The sequence below is a fragment of the Xenopus laevis genome, chromosome 4L, assembly GCF_017654675.1.
Source record: "Xenopus laevis strain J_2021 chromosome 4L, Xenopus_laevis_v10.1, whole genome shotgun sequence".
Classification (NCBI taxonomy): Eukaryota; Metazoa; Chordata; class Amphibia; order Anura; family Pipidae; genus Xenopus; species Xenopus laevis.
Window position 1 is genome coordinate 91,844,324 of NC_054377.1, and position 26,225 is coordinate 91,870,548.

Genomic DNA, 26,225 nt, shown 5'->3' on the forward strand with positions numbered 1-26,225 from the left:
ACACATTGATATAATTGTAAGATATATAGTGAATAAAAAACATATAAGGATATTATAAGTTACAGAGGAGTTCCATGAGCATATAAAAGTACGAGGCCGAAGGCCGAGTGTTTTTATACAGGTCATGGAACTCCGAGGTAACTTCTAATATCCTCATATTTTACAACTGGGAGTACTTTATTAATTATAATACACAAATTTTAATGAGTCATGTGACAGAAATTACATCACTACTCACCGTTTATAACTGATGACATCACTACTCACCGTTTATAAGGTTATAATTTACAAGATATTCATGGCTTTTGTGTATTATAAAAGGATACTTAAGTAAAATGAACTTCTCAGCACTCCTCAATCTCAATAAAAGGGAGGACAGTAGAAATTAATTTTACCTATTGAAAGGTCTGAACTCTTTGCTGCTAAGAAACAGATAGATTTTCATACAACAATTTAGAAAGTTAGAGCTCTGGCTCCATGAGCTGCTATAGGAAACAGGAGAGCTGGTCAATTGCTTACATTTAAAAAAAAAAAAAACAGCAAGAAAATAAAAAGAAAATGCAATTGAAAACAATGATTTGTGGTGCTTGTATACAGAACCATGTGTGTGGTCACCAGCAAAACCAGTGAGCATTGCATGTAGGATTTCCACCTGCTGAATTGTTTTGTTGGTGACAACATATACTGTATGGCTTTTGTTTTGGACATTTTTTTCATTTATTAATGGCCTGTTTGTGGCTCCATAACGCAGAAAGTATTTTTATTATATATGTATGCTGAGATGGATCCCCTGTGATTCAATACTGCCATTATATAGAAGAAATTTTCTGTTGTGGTACTCCAAAAGGGAAGAGAATTTCAGTAGCTGCACGGGTGGATATTGAATAGCACAGGGTGCTTAAGGAAAAGAAGAGCCAGACTGGCTATTATCTTTCAATATAACACTTAAAATACAGTAAAAAAAAGTTTTCAAGCAGGCAGCAGATCAAAGGTTCACAGTAGATCAAACTCTGCTTTTTAAGTGGTCAACGGCAGTCAGTGCATTATTTTTTATAACTACTAGAGGAACAGCCATTGACTATAATGGTTCTAACCATCTTATTTCTACCACTAGTGAAGTAGATTCTGGTATGGTCTGGGGTCATCGACGCCCATTTGAAAGCTGCAAAGAATCAAAAGAAAAAGGCAAATAACTATAAAACTATAAAAAATAAATAATGAAGACCAATTGACAAGTTGCTTGGAATGGGCCATTCCATAAAGGTGAAACACCCCTTTAAGGCATGTCCTATACGCTAGATCAGGGGTCTCCAACCTTTTTTTACCAGTGAGCAACATTCAGATGTAAAAGGAGTTAGGGAGCAAGGCAAGCATGAAAATTGTTCCTGGGGTGCCAGATAAGGGCTGTCATTGGCCATTTGGTAGCCCCATGTGGACTGCCAACCTACACTAGGCTCATTTTGGTATTACGTCTGTTTTTTATGTAACCAAAACTTGCCTCCAAGCCTGGAATTAAAAAATAAGCACCTCTTTGAGGCCACAAGAAGCAACATCCAAGGTTTGGAGAACAACATGTTGCTCACGAGCCACTGGTTGGGGACCACAGTGCTTCTGCAATTAAAATTTCCTAGTGGCTCTTTAATACTATGCAGTTTGCAAACTGTCTGATGAACATCCAGTACCTTCTGGTTATTACTAGCAGTGCCCAAATATTCCTACAACTACATGTCATGTTTAGGCAGCTTTTCTTGGTATTCAGTGCACTGAAAACACCACTGACATCATCTTACACATATATAAAGCCACAGTCATTTTCTCATTGCCCTGTATGTCAGATGCATCAGTAAAACCAGCTCCAGTAACATTTCTTTGTAGCTCTTTGTATGAAGCAATTTGTTATTTAGGTGAAGAACTTGTAAAAGAAGTAGGAAGTATTGAGCTACAAGCTTTTTATTGACCTCATGCTGTTCATGCAGGAGCTTCATTAACATGTTGTACACATCCTCTGAGTTCTGTGGTGACTTTATGTCTTCATGTTCAACAACTACAAAGTCACTTTCCTCATCATCTGGAAGAGATGGCACCTTAAAAACAAAGACCAAAAGGAAGGTTAAACAGAGCCTGGACCATTTCCCTCATTATTTAATAACAATTTCAAAAGTGAATATTTATGCTCTGCAATATTTTCATTTCAAAGCAAGTCATGGGTACTTTTCTACTGTAACATTGTTTTATGTTAGAAAAAAATCTTAAGAAGCCAAAAAGAGGACACCAAAGATGCAGCAGTCATTCATACAAAGAGCTCTGCAGAACAATCGTCTGAATTGGAGGATGGTAAAATAGAAGCCCCCTTCCATCATTCTAACCTTGGAGATGTCCACAAGTTTTCCGCTTTTCACTTGATCAATTGAGACTTGGAGGGTGTGGGCAACTCTCATGTGTTGTTTGGCTTGTTCAAGGTCATTTTTTTGCTTGGCCTGGAGAGCAGCTTTTCTGTATTGTTTTTTGCGGTGTTCCAAGAATTCCAGTTGTTCTTGTACTTAAATGGTAAAGTGGCAAGATCAGAAATATGCAGTCACAATACTAGGACTAAAAGGAGGAAAACAATGAATTGTAAATGGCTCCATATTCGCACAGGTATGGAATCCCTTATCTGGAAACCCATTATCCAGAAAGCTCCAAATTATGGAAAGTCCATCTCCCATAAACTCCGTTTTAAGCAAATAATTCTTTTTTTTAAATTCTCTTTTTTTCCTTGTAATAATAAAACAGCGCCTTGTGCTTGATGGTTACTAAGTTGCATAAATCCGTATTGTTGGCAAAAGAATCCTATTGGGTTTAAATGATTTTTATCAGACTCCTGAAAACCCTAGGTTCAAAGCATTCTGGATAATAGTGTCTGTATTTTTTCTATGTATGGGATCTATTATCTAGAATGCTTGGAACCTGGTGATTTCTGGAAAAGGGATCTACTGAAAACCAAGAAACCCAGCATGACTGTACCCTCCTGATGGTGAAACCAAGAGTTAATAAGGAACCTAGTTTCCCCAAATAGCTACTATATATTCATACAAACAGGCAGCAGACATCAAACTTTTAGGTGCTTTGACTGTTACTGTTTTAAAAAAAACATTTGGGGTCAGGGCACACAGGCAGATTCAGGGAGATTAGTCGCCCGGCGACATATATCCTCTTTTTCGGGGCGACTAATCTCCCCGAACTGCCTCCCCTGCCTTCCCGCCGGCTAAAATGTAAATCGCGGGCGGGATGGCACTCAACGCGATTTGTTTTCCCTGAATCTGCCTGTGTGCCCTGACCCTTAGAAGGGAAAAGACAAAGGTCACACAGCCCTTTATAAATACCTGCAGGAGGAAATGTTTCTTCACTTGCTACTTTTACTGGGGCTTTGATGGGTAACAACCTCTCCTCGTTGTCTGATATAGCAGGCATCACTAGTGGTTTCACTAGTTGGGTGGGTTTAGGGTGTCCTGGTGGCTTTGCTTGACATTCATCCTATAAGAAATAAAGATCAAATGGCAGTTGAGAGCACAATTGTTCCAGACATTCTTTAGTATAATTCACTTTAATAATGAAGATCCTTCTACTAAGGAGCTCAAAGGGTGCAAAGAGGCCCAGTCTGATGGTCAGTTGCTGATCTGGATATTTCTGGACAGTATCGGACTGGGAAATTGGGTCCTACCACACACTACACCCCCACAGCTGCCCTACTTCCCCGGCCATACATTCGTCTGTCACCGAATACCAATTGATGCTAATCTAGCCCCCCCTCTAAAAAGTGATGAGGGAAGCGGGGCACCAAAAGATCAGGGCCCACTGGGTTTTTACAGGTGTCCCAGTGGGCCAGTCTCACACAGTTTCTGGAAAGTTTTATGTATCCATCTGTAAGTTTTTGATTGGAGTTGAGGACCTGATCAAATTTTGGGCCACTTCAACCAAAAAGCAACGATAAACTGTTACAAGCACCATTGCAGCATCTTGCATTAGAATATGTTGTATTGTTTTATTGGTTCCTGAACTAATATCCAGCCAACCATCTTGCTAATGTTTTTTCATTGTAATTATATTCAGTTTGGCCAAACAAATGCTGTATAACAGATATTCATGCAGATTACTTGGCACGTGATGAGGAAAAGTAAAGGCAAAGCATTTCCAAGCTGGTCTATGCCTCCTACACACACTAAATTGAGACACTGTTCGCTTTGCTTTTTTTAAAATTTTTCCTAAGTTTAAGAAGGCTGGTAGCTTTAGTCTAGCAACATTATGGATAAATTCTTAAAGCAACACTGCTGAAAACAGAACCTGCAATACATCCCAGGATTCCCATGACCAGTAGCATGCTTAACACAAGAGGGTCCTCCAGTAATAACTGCCTCCTCTGTGTACCGTAGGGTGCCTTTTCTTTTTCCATTTTATCAAAGCCAGAGGCAGTATAGAGAGTTCTTCTGGTTCAGATCACCTAAGTGAGCCCTTTAAATGGTAACACATGCAGATGATTATATAATGTGATAATAAGTTGACCAGTTGCTATGAAACATCTCTGTGCATTTTATTATATGAGATATACATTTCACAAGGACTACAAGTCTGTAGTCACTGATATATAGTCAGGTATAGTCTAATCAAACCAGAACATAAACAGTGCCATTAAACACTGTTCATTCTGATTTACATGAAGCTACAGAAAAGACAATCTAACCCAAAATTAACTATTGACAAACCTCATCATCATCAACATCTTCCCCTGCAGTTTTTGCCAACTTCTGGGCTGCCTCAAGTGCCTTCTCTACACTCCCTTCTTCCTCTGTTTGCTCCATGCCAGGTAGTGGAGGGAATCCTGTAAGACGGCACAGTCTTAGTCTCATTTTCTCAAACTTTGTTAGTGACCGAACAGGAGGTTCTGTTTGCAAATGCAGTTATATTATCAGTGAATATATAAAATAAATGGTTGTGGCTAACAATTACCTGGTGGCACAGGAAGTTCTGCCAGGTTCACCTGTCTTCCGGCTTTTTGGGCTCGGATGGTATCCTGGTATTGCTAGAGACAAAATAAGAGACTAATTTCAGAGCATCCAAAACAGATAATCAAAAGGATGGGAGAATGTTCAATATTCACTCAACTACAGCAGAACCCTCATTTTACATTTTTCAGGGGACTAAAAAATATGGTGTAAAATCAAGAAGATAAATTACATATTAATGGGAAAATAATGTTATATAATGGAGGGAAACTTAAAATCATGGCATATAAAACTGAGGTTTCACTGTACAGGCACAGAACCCGTGGACCTGGGGTTTTCCGAATAAGGATTTGGAGCACCATACTTTAACTTTAAATCTACTGCAAAAAACCAATAGGATTGTTTTGCCTCTAATAAGGATTAATTATATCTTATTTGGGATTAAGTACAAGGTACTGTTTTATAATTAAGAAAAGAGAAAATAGGTTTTAAAATTTTGAATTATTTGAATAAAATGTAGTCTATGGGAGATGACCTTCCCGTAATTCAGAACTTTCTGGATAACTGATCCCATATCTGTTTTACTACTACAGTTCCTGCAGTATCACAGTTAACTGAGAGCACAACATATTTCTTTATGTTCTACTTGACACACTCATCTTACATTTCATCTAATTCATTTGGCTTGGGCATAGTTCTCCTACAAAGGTGTATGTATGTATGTATGTATGTATGGTTACAATGTATATAATGTGAGCCATTGTCTCTCTTTATATTTTAATTAATTATGGCATTTTCGATAAACCCCACAGCTGCTGCAGAATAGAAAACGGACATGCCCCTTTGCAACACAAAGCTATTCTGACCCAAAAAGCTAAAAGTAACTCATCTCTGAAACCCAGGCATTTGAACCTACAAGTTGCCTGAACTTTTTGGCTAACAGCATATCTCTGACACATTCTTCTCTCTATCCCTAAATGAAAATGTCAGTTATTTTATTCCTTCTCTTTTTAGTATGCCACTTTTACAATACCTTGGCAATTCTCTCATGCATTCTGGCCTTCCGATCATCTCCACTGCTCTTAGCTTGCTGTGCTGCAGATTTGTACTTTTCCATTCTCTGCTGTAGAGCTTGCAATAATGAGCCAACTGAAGATCCTGCATATATAAAGCAAAAACATTTAGGTACCTCCATACTTTACGGTCAATGGTAATCAGATCTTTCAAATATATGTAAAAGAGAACTACAAATAATATGGCTTGAAATGTTGTATATTGTTTACCTTACAAGCCCACACTCATAGAAATAGTATTCAGTCATGCTGGGAAATAAAAGCAAGCTGTGTTTTGCCATACATAAATATTCAAAGTATTTAAACTCACCACACATACAGTAGAAAATCTTCAAATAGTTTTTTATTTAAACTGTGTTTATTGAGATTTTCAGGTAAAATAAATTAATTAGTAAGTGCAGGATTGAGAGAATCTGGTATATCAGTTAAAGTACTTAACAATCAGTCTAAGTATTCATAATCACAATAATATCAACATTAATAACAAAATATTTTATTTGCAGGGGGACCAGCCCACTTCCTCAGGTATAAACTTTGGTATACAGACTGTATATAAAATATGTCTTTTTAAACAATTTGAAGGTTTTCTACTATAAGAGTGATGCATTTACAGGCTTTTTGAATATCTATAACAGGAATAAAGCAGGCCTTAAAACTATCCACAGCAATTCACCATGTTGTTAGTTCATTTGAGTGTAAGTGCCGCATTTACAGTTTGCTCATGTCTAGTGTTGAGAAGCTGAGCTTAGGGGTCCTCAAAAATCAACACAAAGTAAAAAGTGAGGTTACAGAGGTTTTAGAAGAATCAGTTCAGATGCAGAACACTAAGGGGAACTACTGGTGGAATGTTTGGAGGAAAAAGGGCATACCTGATAAAGGGTTCTGGTGACCATGGACTGGTAGAGAATCCCAAACATAAGATGCAGCATTTCTATCACAATTCTTTGTTAAGCTTTTGATGCAAATTTGTTATTAGAATTGTTGATAAAGTGTACGATAGGCAACTTGGTGACAACTATTTCTCCATTGACAGAAATACACTAGTGGAGCAAAAGCCTAGTGTGCCATGGGCAACAAGTTGCCAAACCTTCAGCTAGGTATGCACATTCTGATACACAAACGGAGATGACAAGATTACAATTATTGGAAGTACAGATTTTTTGTGTCCTTGTACCTTGTGTGTTTAAAATGTTGGACACAGGAGGTGCTGGAGTTGGATGTGCTATGATCTTGGATTCTGTTACCATTGCTTCATGATCTGGAATGATGGGAAAACAGTCTTTTCTGAATCCAGAGCACATTCTCTGTTCTAAAATCAACAAAGTCAGCTGTTGTGGTCATATTTACCTTCTGGAGCGGCAGGCATGTTGCTGAGATCCACAGGCTGTCCACTTTCCAGAGCTTCCAAGACTACACTAAATTTCTATCAGAAGGAAAAACAAAAAGACAAAGCTGAAAATAATAATAAAGAATTCATTTCTTGTCACTGGAAATTAACATTTAATGCTGCCTATTTGTATCAACACTCACACATTATAATTTTCAACACATCATGTAAAAGGCAGATTAGAGTTAATGAAACTTTAAGGTTCATTATTAATACTTGGTTTATTCTTTTGGTGAAGCAGTGTCTAATAAGGGATGTTCAAAGGTTATTACTTAATGAGCTATTGCATGCATCCTACCATTTCTAATTTGATAATAGGGTCTCTGGGGTACTTTGTATTAAACTCCTAGTTATGTTTAGAGCAACCTGACAGCTCTCAATATTTTGAATAAACACCAATAATGAGCTAAAAAATAGTTTTCCAGAGCAATAAAATACAGGTCAATTTGTTTTACTGAACTTCGAGTTCAGAAAAAATAAAACAAACATAAACTCTACTTATATACAAAAAGTTATTTTCCCTTTAAAACCAAGAGCACATATAATACTGCCTCACAAATAATCAGTTTATCATCAAGTGAACATTTTCTGAACCTACAGTACCTTACTAATCTTCATGTATTCCTTGGCCTTTTCAATGTCTCCTGTTTGTTTAGCTTTTAGTGCTGCCAGTTTGTAATCTCTCTGTCTCAGGAGCAACACGGTTTTCGAGTCTGTGAAATGAATTGCATTGGTTTACATATCTATATCTAACCCTTATAAATTCTAAACAATTCAGTACACTAAAAACTTGCCCATCAAAACTTTAGTGCACAGAAGACATATTCCAGGACATCTTTAATGCCTGGGTTATCACCTCACCTGTATCATTCTCAGAAGCAACATGTGTCTTTTCCACAGCTCCACCATCATTAGTTGTGGCCTTACTGACAGGGTCCTCTGGCTTTTCAAGGTTTGTAACAGCTTCTGTTGTTTCCATTGGTACATCGTTCAAATCTCCCAGCCCCTGCTTGCTTGTGTCAGTTGTTGGAACATCAGTTGTTGGGCTTACAGCAGGTTTCCCACAAGCCACTGGAGGTGGGATATCTGCCTCAATTACTGTCCTCCCTTGCCTTGCAGCACTTAGCATAGATTCAAGTGTCTAAAAGTAGGAATAATATAGTCACTCCGCTTTATAATGATGTGTTGCACAGAATGAAAGTTATTTCTAAACCTTAAATGATCCCCATTATCACAGCAATATCAGTGGTCCCATAGTGTGTGCTTTGCTATATTATGCCCACCTATACACATCATAGCAATGATGATACACAAAGCGACTATTCCCAATACTTAATGACAACCTGTCAAGTAAACATTAGGGGTTTTCTTCATGCAGCACACACAACCAGTGTAGCTTAAAAAACATATTAATCATTGGTGGCTAGTTGCCAGGCAGTGCTGTGGCCATAAAAAAAGGTGTTCTGTGGGTTGAATAATTGTCCTTCTTGTTTTAAGGGCAGAGTGGAGTGGGAGATGATGGAATCTTCTAGTTTCCAACTGCTTTAAGAAACATTATAAGACATCAGGAAAGTCATCAGGTCCCGTAAAGTGTCCTCAAAGGTGTCCTAACAAGGCTCAGGCACACAGAGGCTTGGCATGCTGTGACACCTTTAATACATGTGCTCTATGAGAATTTACTTTGCTGAAACAAATTGTTTAGTGCTATTTCTGAAACACTGGTTACGTGCACCTGGATGTTGTACAGTTTTAAGAAACCAGTTTCCTTTGCAAAGGAATAAGCTTACCAGAGACCAGGAAATGGGTTGCAAGCATTGTAAAGTCAGATGTCAGTTGTTATTGTCAGTTAATATTACTTGTTTATAACATAACCAAACCGTTATTCTGAACAAGACCCAAAGTAAATCTTCTGGCACAGAAAATATAAGCCAACAGCACAGTTTGCCCACAAACCTTTAGCCCCCGTTCATAGCGTCTAGCCTTGGCACTCTCATTGGACAGTTTGGCATTGCTGATTGCTTCCTTGTAATTGCCAATCCGTTCTTCTAAAACCTGGAGCATTCCTCCAGCAGGGACCTGATGAGAGAACATATTAAACCATCATTCTTTACAGAGGTCTTTCCTACAAATAACAAAGAACACTTTTAAGACAAGCCTGAACAGAGGGATGTTTTTGACCTCCAATTGGAGTATCCACAGGAAACCTACACAGAGGCAGGGGCAACAAGATACATCATTTTTACAGTCAGAACCATCAGTGCAAGCAACATAAACTGCTAACAAGATACTGATTTCTTTAGGAACTACATTTACAAATTACTTTAAAACTAAAGAAAATATTTAATTAATGCATATTGAAAGGTTGCTTAAAATTATATTTCTTTAGACATAATCAGATGTTACAGGCTGGGTCATAGTGCATCAGGTGCCTGTTTCTGCAATGTGGGTAAATATCCATTTAACATTCGATGAATAAGACGCTATTATGCTATGAGTTAAGGGTGAGAATGCACTATACTTTAAATGTTGATATCAATTCACACCAATTATTTGTATAAAAACAAATGGAATCATCTGGCACACTCTCCCTCCATAGATATTATCACCCAAGTAATTAGCAACAACGTAAAACAAAAAACACATGCAAAAGGAACATGAGTCTTGCCACCATCCAATACCATTTCACCACCTCTGAATCCTTCACGTGTCTCCCTTTACATGCAGAAGTAGGTACTTGTTGATACTTTTGTCAGGACGCTCCTGTAATCTCTTCCTTATTTTACTCCTCTGGAAAGTACGTTCTGACGCTTATTTCCTAACCCTACAGTAATATACACTCAGAATGCTCACCACTAATCTAAAAGCTTCTAGTGAGCTGCCCGCCCTCCCAGCTAGATGAAGCGTGGTGGAAAAAAATATTCAAAATCCAGGAATGCCTGGGGCTGGGAGGAGAGCTGGGAAACAGTGTGGACTTTGTGCTGGGATGCGCGGGAGTGATTCATGTTAAAAGCATATTAATAACCTGCTAAACTCTAAAGCCAAACAAACAGCCTTTCTTTATCCAAAATTCAAATCAGAACTCCCAGTTATATTTCTCATGTTTTTTTAAATATTTGTAGCCATAAGGAAATAGCTCAAAGCAACAATCATTTATATCTTAAATATTTAGCAAATAGCAGTGTTCGAAAACAGAACCAGGGGAATAAAATATATAGTTATGATAGCATGGATTTTGTAGTTATATAGGTCTAATTTTCTATTTTAAAATTCACAATTTCTACCAGCCAAATAAAACATATAGCAAAGAAAATAATTAGCAAATAATTTTTTCCCTATGTGTTCCGACCGTCATTTGGCAAAAGGTACGAGGTAAACAGTTATTTTATTGGACGATTATTTTATCCTACTCCCCCTTCAGCCTCAAACCCTGCCTTCAGTTTGTCTAAAATTCCAGAAATCAGGAAATGCATGCTGGAACAAGAAATAAAAAACAAGTTTAGGTAGAAAAGTGACCCAAACTGTAGGGAAAGAGGAAACCAAACAGAGGACATTAATGGACATAGGAAGTCCCACAAAAGGGCTCTGTTGAATATTGCACATAAAGCACTACTTATCCTAAAGTGAGCCTTGTCAATATCCCCAACTGACACAATCATACTGCAACTAGAAATTGTTCATTCTCTTAACATCTAGAGCCATATTTACAGCAATCTTTTTTGGTATACTATCTAGAATCAAGAATGCTTGGTTGCTGGGGGGTTTTCAGATATAGGGGTCATTCTGTAATTTAAAACATTGTGATTTAAAGCTACTAAAAATACTAATATAAAAAAATAGGATTGTTTTTCCATTAGAATGGATTTATGTAGCTTACTTATCATCAAATACAAGGTTTGATCCAATTATTATAGAGAAAAAGTAAATTCTTGAAAAACAGAACTGATTATTTAAAGGGATGGTTCACCTTTAAGTGAATTTTTAGCATGTTATAAAATGGCCATTTCTAAGAAACCTTTCATTGGTCATCATTTATTTATTATAGTCTTTAAATAATCAACCTTTTTCTGCTTACACTTTCCAGCTTTCAAATGGGGGGTCACTGACCCCATCTACAAACAAATGCTCTGTAAGGCTACACATTTATTGTTATTGCTACTTTTTATTAATCATCTTTTCATTCGAGCCCTATCCTATTCATATCTCTTATTCATATCAATGCATGGTTGCTAGGGTAATTTGGACCTTAGCAACCAGATTACTGCAATTGCAAACTGGAGAGCTAATAATAAAAATGAAAAACAATTGCAAATTGTCTCAGAATATCACTCTCTACATCATCCTAAAGGTTAATTTAAAGGTTATCAACCCCTTTAATCAATTCAACACAAAATTAAAAATCCAAACTTACACATAAGATTCCTGGACACAATTAAGTTGCTTAATATCACACAGGGATGGTTATAGAAAGTCTGCTACACTATGAGCTCTGTCTGATTTTGTTTTGGAGGAAGTACAAGCGGAGGAGGAGGACTTGCATACCCACCACTGCACTTGTATTTTGTGGTCACATACCTCCCAACTGTCCCTTTTTTCGTGGTACAATCCCAATTTTGACATGTTGTATGTTTGCTTGAGTATTTTGGACCCTAGCAACTAGATTGCTGTAATTGCAAACTGGAGAGCTGCTGAATAAAACTCAAAATAAATAAAAAAGACACAAATACTAAAAAACATGAAAACCAATTGCAAATTGTTTATATGATTATCACTCTCTACATCATACTAAAAGTTAACGCAAAGGTGAAAAACCCCCTTTAAATAGTACTCTTTTGGCTGAGCGGAGTCTTTCAGAGTAATATAGATAAGAGATTTGTAATTTATAGATCTGGTATATGTATTACACAGAGAATAGCAACACGCATTGCCAGAGAGAAGAGCAATATCAATAAACAGAAACAGATCAATGAGGAATAATGAACATCTATGCTGCAAAGCCCATGTATTTGTGTATGATGAAAGAAGCAATTACCATTTAATGCTTTTCAGCTTCTGATATTAACATATCTGGAATGGAGGTGTACAAAGATGAACTTCTTTACCCGGTAAGCAATGATGTTATTTATTTTGGATTGATATACAATTTGCAAAATAAGGATAAGGATACATCTACCAGTATCCTTATAAAAGCATATCAGGTAATGTAATCAAAATAGAGGAAAAATAATTCACCGGCACAACTTGGGTAATGCTGGCAGGGAAAACCCTTGCTAGTTTATTGCAGGATGCATCCCTCAATAAACTAGCAAGGGTTTTCCCTGCCAGCATTACCCAAATTGTGCCGGTGAATTACATACCGCTATTCGGACTACGAGGCCGCCGATTCCTCCAGCACCGGACACAAAGGATTCGCATTGATCGGACAGCCAGGGTGTGCAAGTGTAATCCATTTTCTCCACATGTAATGTAATCAAACTCTTAACTTGCAAATGGGCTTAAAACAAACAAACAGCAGTTACTACCATGAGGGGGATGACTGACTCACTATGGATGATTACAACTGCAGTGTTCAAGCTGTGGATAATGAACATAACCTTTAAGGCTTATGGCACTATTTTACTCTAGTGAGCATTTCATGGCAGAAAGTTCCATTGCTTGCACCGTTAGGCATATTCCCCATTGCAGTGATACTATGGACATGTCTCCAAAACCAGGAGAAAAAATGCTTGTGTCTCCCAGAAAATTCAACCATACCTTACTGCACAGAAAAGGGAAATCTATGGAGCAAAATAAATAAATCAAATATTCATGACATGAAATGGCACCAATGGTTTTCCATCGAATACCTGTAAATTATGTTGAATTTCTGCTACTGAAGAGTTGACTTGCTGTTCAGGCTCTGTGTGTTCCTGTGTCTCAGATGCAGAAGGCTCTGACTCTTCAGTATCACTAGGCTGTGACTGTTCCACCTCCTCTTCCTCACCAACAACATCCTGTAGCTCAGCCTGAAATGAATAGAAATTATTTTAAAAAGTGTCAAGTCATAAATCCACTAATGGACAGATTCATTGAGGTAACAATTACTTGCCTCCTCCAAATATCTTCATTAAGGGGCTGATGAAATTTTTTCCAAACTGTGGAGAATATAGCATGTTTGAAGACTTCCTCAGGTGCAATAAACACCTGAGGAGGGACCAGGTCTGAAACATGGTGTGCTGGGCTAAGTACTAATAAACATACCAAGTTTTGTTTCAACGCAAGGCTTTCTGGTGGATTCATTTCTATATTGTCAAGCTGTGGAGGATGCAAAACCCAACCACTGTCTGAGGAGCCGAATGAACTAGAATTCCCTGCTATACAATAGGAGGTGAGAAGGAAGTAGGTGAAATTTTCTTTGGTCCGTGATTGAATGTTTACAGGTTTTAAATACATTTTGAGATTCTTTGAAAATATTTTACGTTCAGAGATCACTGTAGTTTGATTATAAGAGATACCTTTAGACTAGAGGCTTTTGGATGTTAGATGTTTTATACCAGATGAAACAACATTAGATTGAAAATTGATTACAAGAAATGCTTGTTTCATGCCAGTACCAGTCTTGTTGCGTACTTTAGGGTTAGGGTTGTTAGGGTTAGGGGTTAGGGTATTAGGGTAGGACATGACAATGAAACCATGCACTAAACTGGGGGCAGATTTCCAGTCAACATTAAGCTGAGGAATGAGAAATCTTCCAATGCTAAACATGTTAGAGAAACATTGGGGTGCTACATTCAGATAGAGAAAAACTGGTGTTGGGCTTAAAAGGGTATACTGAAAACTATAAAATATATATATATATATATATATATATATATATATATATATATATATATATATATATATATATATATATATATACATATATACATATACACACAGACACACACAAACAGGCATGGGATCCATTATCTGGAAACCCATTATCCAGAAACTCCAAATTGAAGGTATGGATATCCAAATCAAGGAAAGATCCCTTATCCGGAAAACCAGATAAGGAGAACATTACCATTGATACCATTGATTAACATTACTTGCAAAGATTTTTCTGGTAACTTTTCAGTTTTTTCTTTAATAAATCAAATTTTTTTTCTAGTAAAACTGCCCCCAAATGTATAAAAGTAACTGAAAATAGTAGTCATATATTTATTTCTAATTTTATGTTCTTAATACGTTTGTGTGTATTGTATAACACATATACTATAAAGATATGAGTCATTTCCAGTCTGTTTATATTTGAAGCTATACTACAGAAGCAATTCATTAACTGTTTACCAGCAATTCTTCATCTTCTTCCAAATCGTCGTCGTCATCCTCCCCAGTCATGTCTGTCATACAATCCTGCGCCATCTTCTCAATCTCTTCCATAGGGAGAGGGGCTGCACAAACAGATTGCTTTATTTCAAGGCAAACGATGGGTAAGGTAATGCTTGATGAGGTGAATACTATGTCACCATAATTTTAAAAAAATCCACTGCTACAACAAACAAAAAAATAGAAAAAGTAGAATAGAAAAAGTAAAATAGAATACCGAAGCAATCGCACATATAGAAAATAAGTTACAGTTACCTACATGAATGGAACTAGTCTATAATACTGTACTGTACCGTAAAAGGGGTAGTTCACCTTTTGTATGCTGCAAGCAATGTTATTCTAAAATAATATGTAATTAGTCTTGCAATTTTTATATTTATGGAATTATTTAACCTAGAAAGCAGACAGTGGCTTGGAATGGAAAAAGAAACAAAGTTATACCCTTGTAGAGCATTAACTTGGATGGCAGTATTTTAAATTGCATTCTGTAAGGAAGCAAATAATTAAAAAACGAAAAACAAAAGAGACCAACTGAAAAGTGGACACCTGGCAATCTACTACATGTGTTAGTAATATGGTAAAGCTCAACATTAAAGGCAGACTAGAAAGAGTCACTGGTGGAAAAATATATGAATGATTTATTGATCTGTCCCTGTAAAAAAGCCAAAACTTTTCCCTGCTCCAGAGAATCGCTCTGGAAGTACTTTAAGAATTCTGCACACTGCAGATTTACTGAACTAATCTATCCTAATAAATATTTAATAACAGCTAGAGCCCTACAAGCGTTGTAAGGAACCCTTTTAATGTAAATGTCAACTGCATTGCCACATCTTTTAAACATTCTATTTCCTACTACTTTCCCTCCGGAGGCAACTTTGGGTGATTTTGTGATACGTTGGGCATACCACCAGTGATTTCAATGTAGAGACATTTTGGGAGATTTGTTGCCCACAGCTGTGCATAGAAATCGTGGGTGACAAATCTTCCTGCGTGCCGCTGCCCTTAGAACTGCCCAACCTATGGGGATTTAGCTGTTACAAAATTAAATTATCAGTATAGCATAAGCTTTGGGGGTTGTAAGGACAAGTAATTTGACAACATTTGGATAGAAAATATGATTAAACTTAAAATACACTATAATTTTGTTCACCATACACCAGTTAAATTTATAAAATTATATTAGGGAAGCACTGAATCCATATTTTTTGGATTTAGCCACATACAAAACCTTGCACAAAGACCTGACTGAATATTGTGCCAAATCTGAACCCTAATTTTCATATTCAAAAGAATAAAAGAGTGCTTATGCTGCAGCAATTTGGACTGAGTATTTAGTCCAGACCTACATGAGATTATTACATTAATATTTAATAAACTTCCTATTTATAGATAAGAAATAAAAGATGTGTTTATCCATCTTTCTGCTTTTATAATAAAATACCTTATGAAACAAGCAAATACTGTCCCAGCTGTGGTATCCTTAACCAAATGTAAAGGCTTTAAAGAGGATCTCCACCCAAAAAGTTTTCTTTGCATAATAAAAGAGGATTCCCTTTTACACAAGTTTCATATATACATACAGCAATATGAAAAAGTTTGGGAATCCCTTTTAATTTGTGGGAGTTTTGTTTATCATTGGCTGAGCTTTCAAAGTAGCAACTTCCTTTTAATATAGAACATGCCTAATGGAAACAGTAGTATTTCAGCAGTGACATAAATTTTATTGGATTAATAGAAGATATGCAATTTGCATCATCAAAAAATTAGACAGGTGCAAATGTAACAGCCTCGAGACATCTCCTATAGCCTTTGATGAGTGTCTGGATTCTGGATGGCGGTATTTTTACCATTCGTCCATACAAAATCCAGTTCAGTTAAATTTGATGGCTGCCGAGCATGGACAGTCTGCTTCAAATCATCCCATAGATTTTCGGCGATATTCAAGTCGGGGGACTGTGACGGCCATTCCAGAATATTGTACTTCTCTCTCTGCATTAAATGCCTTTGTAGATTTCGAAGTGTGTTTAGGGTCATTGTCTTGTTGGAACATCCAACCTTGCGTAACGTCAACTTTGTGACTGATGCTTGAACATTATCCTGAAGAATTTGTTGATATTGGGTTGAATTCATCCGACCCTCGACTTTAACAAGGGCCCCAGCCCCTGAACTCGCCACACAGCCCCACAGCATGATGGAACCTCCATCAAAATTGACAGTATGTAGCAAGTGTTTTTCTAGGAATGCGGTGTTCTACTTCTGCCATGTAAAGCGCTTTTTGTTATGTCCAAATAACTACATTTTTGTCTCAGCAGTCCAAAGCACTTTGTTCCAAAATGACTGTGGCTTGTCTAAATGAGCTTTTGGATACAACAAGCAACTCTGTTTGTGGCGTGAGTGCAGAAAGGGCTTCTTTCTCATCATCCTGCCATACAGATGTACTTTGTGCAAATTGCGCTGAATTGTAGAACTAGGTACAGATACACCATCTACAGCAAGATGTTCTTGCAGGTCTTTGGAGGTGATCTTTTGGTTGTCTGTAACCATTCTCACAATCCTCCACATATACAGCTCCTGCATTTTTCTTGGCCTTCCAAACCCAGGTTTTACAGCAACTGTGCCTGTGGCCTTCCATTTCCTGATTACATTCCTTACAGTTGAAACTGACAGTTTAAACCTCTGAGATAGCTTTCTGTAGCCTTCCCTAAACCATGATACTGAACAATCTTTATTTTCAGATCTTTTGAGAGTTGCTTTGAGGATCCCATCCTGTCACTCTTCAGAGGAGAGTCAAACAGAAGCACAACTTGCAACGGGCCACCTTAAATACCTTTTCTCATGAATGGACACACCTGTCTATGAAGTTCAAGGCTTAATGAGCTAATCCAACCAATTTGGTGTTGCCACTATTGAGCAATTACATGCATTCAAATTAGCAAAATTACAGACATTTTTGCACAGCCAGTTTTTCACATTTGATTTAATCCCATACAACTGAATACTGCTTCACTAAAAATCTTTATTCAGAAAAAACCCCAGTACTCAGTTCCTGGGAAATGAAAGACATACCACTATTATCTTTTTTGTTGATAGTGGAGTAAATTATTATGCAGGCTGAGAGGGGTTCACAAACTTTTTCATATGACTGTAAATTGACTTCCAATTTTTAATTAAGTTATTTGTAAATGAAACTGCTATTCACATTTATGTCTTGCTTATTATATTCTTTGTACTCCTGGTTCTGGTCCTGAAAGAATATAGCAGAAGCCACCTGATTAACCTGGAGAACTGACTTCACATACTTTTCTATAAAAGTATGTAGTGGGTACACTGCTTACCTTTCCCTTTAGGCTTTGGTTTTGATACTGCCTTTACTCCAGTTAAAGCTGCCAATTCAGCTTCCAGGTCTCCATCGTCTGGGTCATCTGGAATGCCAAGCATCATATCCTCTGGACTGAAATCTACAAAGAGCCCCAACTGTAAAACATGTAAAAAGAGAACAATAAAATACTAAGAAGTCGAAAAATGTGTGCAGACCACCCCCTGCCTTTTTGTCCTGGCCTATTCCTGAGGGCATTGGCATGTTTCATTTTGATATTCTGTAAGGTTTGTTTGGTGCAAATAAAGACATTTTAAAAAATACTAAGAAGTTATTAATCTCTTGTTATCAAATTCTATTGAGCATGTTTGGATTGGATTTATTCTCTCCTCTATGGAAAAAAATTAAACCATGCAAATTTGAGAGCAGATGAAGAAATTAGCCTGGGAGTACATTGCACAATTTATAGGTGCTGTTCTGATGGCAGCCAAAACCTTTACCTCATTGAGCAATCAAAAACATGATGAAAGAATGAAGCTTCACTTGGGGAATGCTATTCCTCTCCAAAAACCTGTACTTTTAATATGTTTGTAACTACGGTACATTGAAGGTCAAAAATTAAACATCAATGCATTTAGGCCTGCACCCTCAATTATGTATCTGGTTTGTGTACCTCCTTTGCAGCAGCAGCACCTCGGCCCTTGGCCTGAGCAGTCTTTTTGCCTAGCTTCCTCCCCAACATTGCAACTCATGGACGTACTGACTGTTACAATGACTGGATAACAAAAGACTCCTGAAGGAAAAAGAATAAAGGTATTGGTCAGACTGGATTCAAAAAGTAAACATCAATGCATCTAGGCCTGCACTGCTTCATTAAAAAGAACTGTATGAAAACAATCTTCTTTAGTGCTAAACCATGTCTTGTAGCTACAGAATATGTTATTTATTGTGCCAGGTGCACTAAAATAAATAATTCAGAATAAGGGAGGAACATTTGTTACCTTGTTAAACTCATAATGCAAATATTCAGCTTCTGACTAAGAGACATAGGAAATTATATATGTGTCCAGAGTATACAAATGAAATGATTTGGTAGCTGTATAAGATAATATGTATAACTAAATCCTGATACAAAGACATAACCAATAGAAAAGAACATCTCTACTTCACGATATCAAGAGTATTAAGGTGCTTAAAGGGGCTGTTCACCTTCAAACAACTAGTTGTTTTCAGATAGATCACAAGAAATAACTTTTTCCAATTACCTTCTGTTTTCTATATGTGACCGTTTTTCTAATATTCAAGTTTATAGTGGCATTTTCACCTTCTAAAGGAGCTCTGGGAGGAGGGGGGTCGCCGACCCTGTAACTGTTCTAAATTGATACTTTTAGTTGATACATTCCTTATCTTTGTCCCTGCTGAGCAGAATCTGTGGGTTTCATTACAGGCAGCTGTTAGAATTGATACAATAGTTGCTAATACTCCAGAGATGCTGCTAAGAAATGTATCAACTAAATGGTTCAAAATTGTAACAGAAATGTATCAACTAAATGTTGCAAAATTGAATTACTGTGCTGCCAGGCTCAAACACCAGAGACAGTGACTTTTAACTTTAAACTTAGATTTTGGAAAAACAGTAAAAAATAAATAATGGAAAGTTATTGAAAATCTTTATTTCTGGGGAACAATCTGAAAACAACTGAACTGAAAAAAAGTGTTTGGAAGGAAAGCAACCCCTTTAAAGCTCAGACCATACAGAGTTAAGAAGAAAGGAAGTAAGAATGTATTTGCTAGTCGTGATACCAGACTTTAAATCTATAGGGTTATAAAGAGTTCAGTGGATACATTCAAGATATGTTGAACTATCTTTGTACCAAAAAGCACTTGTGCTCAACTTAACCCTCAAGAGATATACAAACAAAGCAATGTCAATAAGTGGGCCGGAAGGAGAGTACAGTATTTTATGCAAGTTGTTGCGTTACAAATCAAGCAATGTAGTTTATGCGACATTCAGGCAGAATGCTGTATTTACTTAGCAGTCAGTTAATATAAAGAATAAAAGTAATTAAAAAGAGAGAGTTAAACAGTGCTCCTTCCAAACCCATTCAATGCTTCATAAATATATAAAAGTTACTTGTCATTTATGTGTGTGAGTGGAATATACAGTCTGTAGGTGTTCACAAGTACAGTGGTGAGTAAGCAAGTCCTGCTCCTCCGCTTCCTCCAAAACTAAACCAGAGAGAGCTCATAGTGTAGCAGACTTTCTATATGCATCCCTGCATTCATTTAAGCAACTTACTTTGAGTATGGAATAGTCCCACGTTGTATTTAGTTACCAGCAATATCACTTTCCTTCATGCACAGAATTGTACTTTGCTTCCCTTCTTCCCATGTGACTTTCTTCTCGGTGTCTGCAGGGTCCTAGTGCTCTCTCCTCTAGTTACTCCACTCACAGCACTCCGGAAAAGACACTCCATACAGCACAAGAATCAGAATGCACTGATAAGAATTTTAAAGGGGTGGTTCACCTTCACGTCAACTTTTAGTATGTTATAGAATGGCTAATTCTATGTAACTTTTAAACTGGCCTTCATTTATTGTTGTTTATAGCTTTTAAATGATTCAACCTTTTACTTTTGATTATTTCCAGCTTTCAAGTGGGGGTCACTAACCCCATATAAAAACAAATGCTCTATAAGGCTACAAATGTATAGTTATTGCTATTTTTATTACTACCTTTTCTATTCATGCCCTATACTATTCATATTCCCATCTCTTATTTATATCAATGCATGGTTGCTAGGGTAATTTGGACCCTAGCAACCAGATTACTGAAATTGCAAACTGGAGAGCTGCTAAATAAAAAGCTAAATAACTAAAAAAACACTAATAATAAAACATGTTTTGTTAAAACCAATTGCAAATTGTCTCAGAATATCACTCACTACATCATACTAAACTTAATTTAAAGTTGAACAACCCCTTTGATCAATTCAACACAAAATTAAAAATCCAAACTTACACATAAGATTCCTTGACACTGCATCTCCTGGAGTGGAGTGACTAGAGTAGAGAGCACTAGGACCCTGCAGCAGGAAAGCAAGCTAGGAATCTGTGCATGAAGGAAAGTGATATTGCTGGTATCATATACATACAACATGGGACTATTCTATACTCAAATTAAGTTGCATGCAGGGATGATTATAGAGAGTCTGCAGCTATAAGCTCTGCCTGATTTTGTTTTGGAGGAAGTACAAGCAGAGGAGGAAGACTTGCTTACCCAGCACTGCACTTATACTTTGTGGTCACATACCTCCCAACTGTCCCATTTTTCGCAGGATAGTCCTGATTTTGCGCAGCGCAGCACACATTCCCTGATTGTTAGTGAAATGTCCCAAGTTTCTCTTTGATCTCCTGCACTGAACAGTCAGAAAAAGATACAATGTTTCTAAAATTTGATTAAACAAGAGGCTGTTGGCAGAGAGCTCAGAACACTCAGCACCTGCAGTTGGATACATTTGTAACAATTTACGTTAAGCAAAGATACAATTGTAACTATTAAGGATAAGCAAGTCTCTTGGAAGAATTGAGACTCACTGTTTAAAGGGCAATTCGCCTTCATTAGCAAAAATGTTATAATACATTGCCCTAAAACCTTCAGAAATGTGTTCAAACTTTCCATAACCTGCCAAATTTTCTAAAGTGTTATTTAGGGGGTGTGGCCATAAAATAGACATGGTCAAAAAATTTGCTGCGCACAGCAGACCTTTTTGTCTCTCTTTACATTTCTGAAATGTTTTGAAGTATGTGGTCTCATCTGGTAGTGAACACCTACAGACTGTATATTCCACTCACACATAAATGACAAGAGCACTGTGGGGACTTTTAACATCTAACAAGTATATTTATATATGTATGAAGACTTTAAAGGGTTTGGAAGGAGCGCTGCTTTACTCTCTTTTTTTACTTACTTTTATTTACTGTGGTATATTGTTACATGATATACGTTGAGAGTATAAGCAAACCTGTTGTTTTTTTTTTTTTTTTAAAAAGAGGGGATCGCACTACCTTTTTAGTTAATATAAAGAATGCCTGAAGCAAATTGAGATGTATAAGTAAAGTATGGGGCCAATTAACTGGACCCATAAACAAGTTAATTCAAGTTATATGACTCTTTTGGGTTTTAAGAAAAGTGGTCATACAGAAAACCAGTTAGCTATACAAGCAAAAGAAAACAGGGATTACAGATATTAATGACTGATGAGTAGCAAAAGTTTTAATCTCATCTCAGAGCCTTTTTCTTCTAATTGTTTTAAAGCAGAACAATCATGCAAATAGTTATTACACACTGAGCAAGGTGAGTTGTTTGTGAGGCAAGTTCGGGCAAATTCAGCAAACTGAATCAACGCTTATCCCATCTCACCGGCAATTCACATTCTTGCTGGTGGGAAGGCATTTCGGAGAGATTAGTCGCCCGCAGTAGCGAAGATTTACCATAGGCGACTAAATACCCCTGTGCGCCACCACCCTAAGAGATATATGGTCTTAAATATAATTTTTAAGCAAACTAAGGACCAAACAGTTTCTCCTCACTTGTGCCGCTGTTCACAACAATTTTATTTAACATATATATGCAGACCATGAAAATACAATCGTTTTTATATTACATTTTTAAAAATGACTCCATATCACGCAACATTCAGTGCATAGAATACTCAAATGCATTTACACATAGCATAATACAGTATTACCATGATCTCAGAAAATGCCTTACAGTGGTTGTCTAAACATTAGACAAACAAGCTGATTTGTTAATTGGCTAGTTGCTAAGCCTTGAAGAAAAAAAAAGTAAAAAAATAAACCACAGCCTTATGTTCATCTGTAAAGAATATAACATAGAGAACAATAAGAAAAGTAAAGTAGAACCACCATTTTACATTTTTCATGATATACTTGTGGGACCACAAAAATGTGGTGTAAAATGAGGGAATACTGAAAATCAAGGTATGTAATATTGAGGTTTCACTGTAATCCTATTTAAGGCAATGTTTGTCAGTTGCCGGCCTTTGCATTGTACATTTTTACTGGAAACGTCACTGCAGATTTCCTTTTTTTTGCTGTAGCTACAGTGATGTGAAAAAGTATTTGGACTACCTGGACTCTCTATATTATTGCATGGTTTCTGATCTTTAAACAAAATCCTGAGAAAATAAAAAATACAGTTTTACTGCTGCTATTATTTAGGGAAAACATCTATATCAACCCTGTGAAAAAGTAACTGTGCTCATAGTTAATCAACCAACTGAGTACATTTAATTTAATTTGAAAAATAGGATTCAGCTGACTAAACATAGCTAAGCTCAACTGCAGCCAGCCCTGCTGAATCTACAACTCTAAATTAAAAGGATTGTTCACCTTTAAGTCAATATTTTGCATGATGTAGACTGTGATATTCAGAAATGGTTAGCAAATATCATTGCCTTTTTATTTTTTGGTTTTTAATTATTCAGCTTTTTGTTCAGCAGTTCTCTAAATTGGAATTTCTACAGGTACCTGGTTACTAAGGTGCAGTCTACCCTAGTAACCAGGCAGTAGTTTTACTGTAGAGATACACTGTAATATCAATAAAAGATGGTCTACATCAGAGGTCCCTAACTGTATTTTTAGCCTTGAGCCCCATTCAAATGTAAAAAGAGTTGGGGAGAAACACAAGCATGAAAAAGTCCATTGGGGTGCCAAATAAGGGCTGTGATTGGCTATTTGGTAGCCCCTATGTGGACTGGCAGCTCTACTTGTCACTATACTTCGTTTTTATGCAATTAAAACTTGCCTCCAAGCCTGAAATTCAAAAATAAGCTCCTGCTTTGAGGACACTGAGACCAACATCCAAGGGGTTTGGGAGCAACATGTTGCTCACGAGCTACTGGTTGGGGACCACAGGTCTAAATAAAAAGAGAAAAAAAATGTAGCCTCACACAGAAATGGTTTTGGCTGCTGGGACAGTGACCCCCATTTTTAAAACTAGAAAGAGTAAGAGGCAGAAGAGAAGGCAAATTAAAAAAAAAAACATAACAAATGGAGACCAGATCAAAGGAATCAGACATTTTATTCTATCTTATAGAAACTTTGTGATGGATACTTTACTCTCATGGCATGGTTTAATATATAATGCTATAATTTCTAAGCAATGCTTATGACTCTGGGACTACATTGAACAGTGAGAGCCATTATCACCATATATAAAAGACTTGGAATAGTGGAGAATACTAGATTTGGTTGGAAGATCATAAAGCATTCAGGGCAACAAATACGCAATAGTGGAATCAAGAAGGTAAAATATGTTTGTACTTAAAATTGGACCTAACTCAGCAAAGATGGCTTAGGGTGGTCATAGACCACCGATAATATTGTATAAAACTGATTTTCCTATGATATTCAGTGCGTGTATAGTAGGAAAACGAGCCGGCCGATATCGGCAGAAGACTTGGATGTCAGTCGGCTCGTCAATCAGGCTGGCCGGAAATTTTTGATTGGGCGTCTTTGAAGGCACCCGAACATTGGCCATTGTTAGTGCTGAATCACCAGATACAGGTAGAATTCTATTGTTTCTACCTCTATATCTGATGATTCAGTTCTACTCATGTGTATTGAAACAAACTATCTTTCCTGGAAAAATCTTTTCCAGGAAAGATAGTAATTGTAATGTCTATGGCCATCTTTAGACATGTTCTACAGCGTCGGACTGGGACGGTGGGAAAAAACCCTGTGTGCCCCGCTGACCCAGATCCGCTCCAGATTCTGACCTCCCCCTCCGCTCCTGATCTCCTCCTCCCTCTGCCCCCCCACCCGATCACATTAAGATGATGTGCGTTAAAGTAGGTAAGCGCCATTGAGGGGGGCACGAGAGGGACAGCTCGACTGCTGCGACTGGGGAAGTGGGTTTGTGACTGGGGAGGAGGTGCGGGGGCCCTGATGTGGCAGCCCCAGTGCGCCCTGATCCCCCCCCCATGTCCGATGTTTCTATAAAGTGAGGGACAATGTCCTTATTGCTCCTTTTAGCTGTTTCTTGAAGACAAATTTTTTGTAGTTCTCTAGAACATCTGGGCTTGTTATGTAGGGAATGCTAGTTTGATAACTGTTCTTTCAAAAGTCACTGCTTAGAAAAGTCAAACAGGCATTCTACCCTACTGTGTGAGTGGGGGATCAAGGACACTTTCAAAAGTGTTATTTTGCCTTATCACAGCAATGATGACTGTGCCCATTGATAAATACAAACAAACAATGGTAACTTGCCTGACCTGCTCCTCAACACTTCTCTCATTACCTCCTCACACGTTCCTATTCAAGACTTTGCAAGGGCTGCACCTCTCCTCTGGAAATCTCTCCCACGGTCTGCCCGACTTTCTCCCAACCTTTCTGCTTTCAAATGATCTCTTAAAACACACTTATTTAGAGAAGCCTACCCTCACTCAGTTTAGTTACCAAATGCAATACCATATGCTACATCTATCACCTGCTTATTTCTGATCTTGCCCCATCCCCCACCTTGTATCTCATTCCCTCCCCTTTAGATTGTAAGCTCCATTGCACAGGGCCTTCCTCACCTTTTATACCGGAACTGGTCGTTATGTATGTTCTATGTATGTAATACATGTGATTTCTTTGTATAAAGATGGGAATCAGAGTGTGCCAGGCCCATCTGAAGATTTTTTTGCAGGGAGGCCCCGCGCACTCTAGTTCAGGGCCGGAACTAAGGGTAGGCAGAGTAGGCACGTGCCTATGGCGCAAAGCTGGATGGGCACCAGGCACACACCTTCTCTGCCTCTGCTATCCCCTAGTCCGGTCCCTGCTCTGGCCGACGTGCGCGTTTGCGCGTGTGCGCATGCGCAATAAATACTAGTTTGCATGCGCGAAAAATGAAAGTGCGCACTCGTATTTTTTCGCGCATGCGCACTTGCCTTTTCGCGCATGCGCAGTCGCGTATTGGGCGATTTGCCGGGCCAGGCTGCCTAGAGCGCCTGCCCGCGTTGGCCCGGCACTGCTCTAGTTACACCACTGGTTGTTGTTAAAGCAATCCAGGAATATCCTACACATTTCAGAGCATGTCAAGGAATGCTGGAAGC

General features: G+C 37.6%; 1 protein-coding gene across 6 annotated transcripts in view; it reads right to left on the bottom strand.

Moving 5' to 3' along the window:
• Positions 1-26,225, bottom strand: part of cc2d1b.L (coiled-coil and C2 domain containing 1B L homeolog) — a 44,176-nt gene that overhangs the window by 14,386 nt on the left and 3,565 nt on the right. For 2 of the 6 annotated variants that reach the window (XM_018256463.2, XM_041589142.1), the window contains exons 2-16: positions 18,776-18,895; positions 18,122-18,260; positions 14,748-14,851; positions 13,283-13,441; positions 9,393-9,515; positions 8,301-8,580; positions 8,043-8,152; positions 7,400-7,475; positions 7,227-7,310; positions 6,013-6,137; positions 4,984-5,056; positions 4,740-4,855; positions 3,363-3,513; positions 2,367-2,539; positions 1,959-2,084 (exon numbers count right to left, since the gene is read on the bottom strand). In XM_018256463.2, coding sequence (XP_018111952.1) covers positions 1,959-2,084; positions 2,367-2,539; positions 3,363-3,513; positions 4,740-4,855; positions 4,984-5,056; positions 6,013-6,137; positions 7,227-7,310; positions 7,400-7,475; positions 8,043-8,152; positions 8,301-8,580; positions 9,393-9,515; positions 13,283-13,441; positions 14,748-14,851; positions 18,122-18,260; positions 18,776-18,844 — 1,908 coding nt within the window. In that variant the 5' untranslated portion in view covers positions 18,845-18,895. 6 annotated transcript variants of the gene reach the window in all.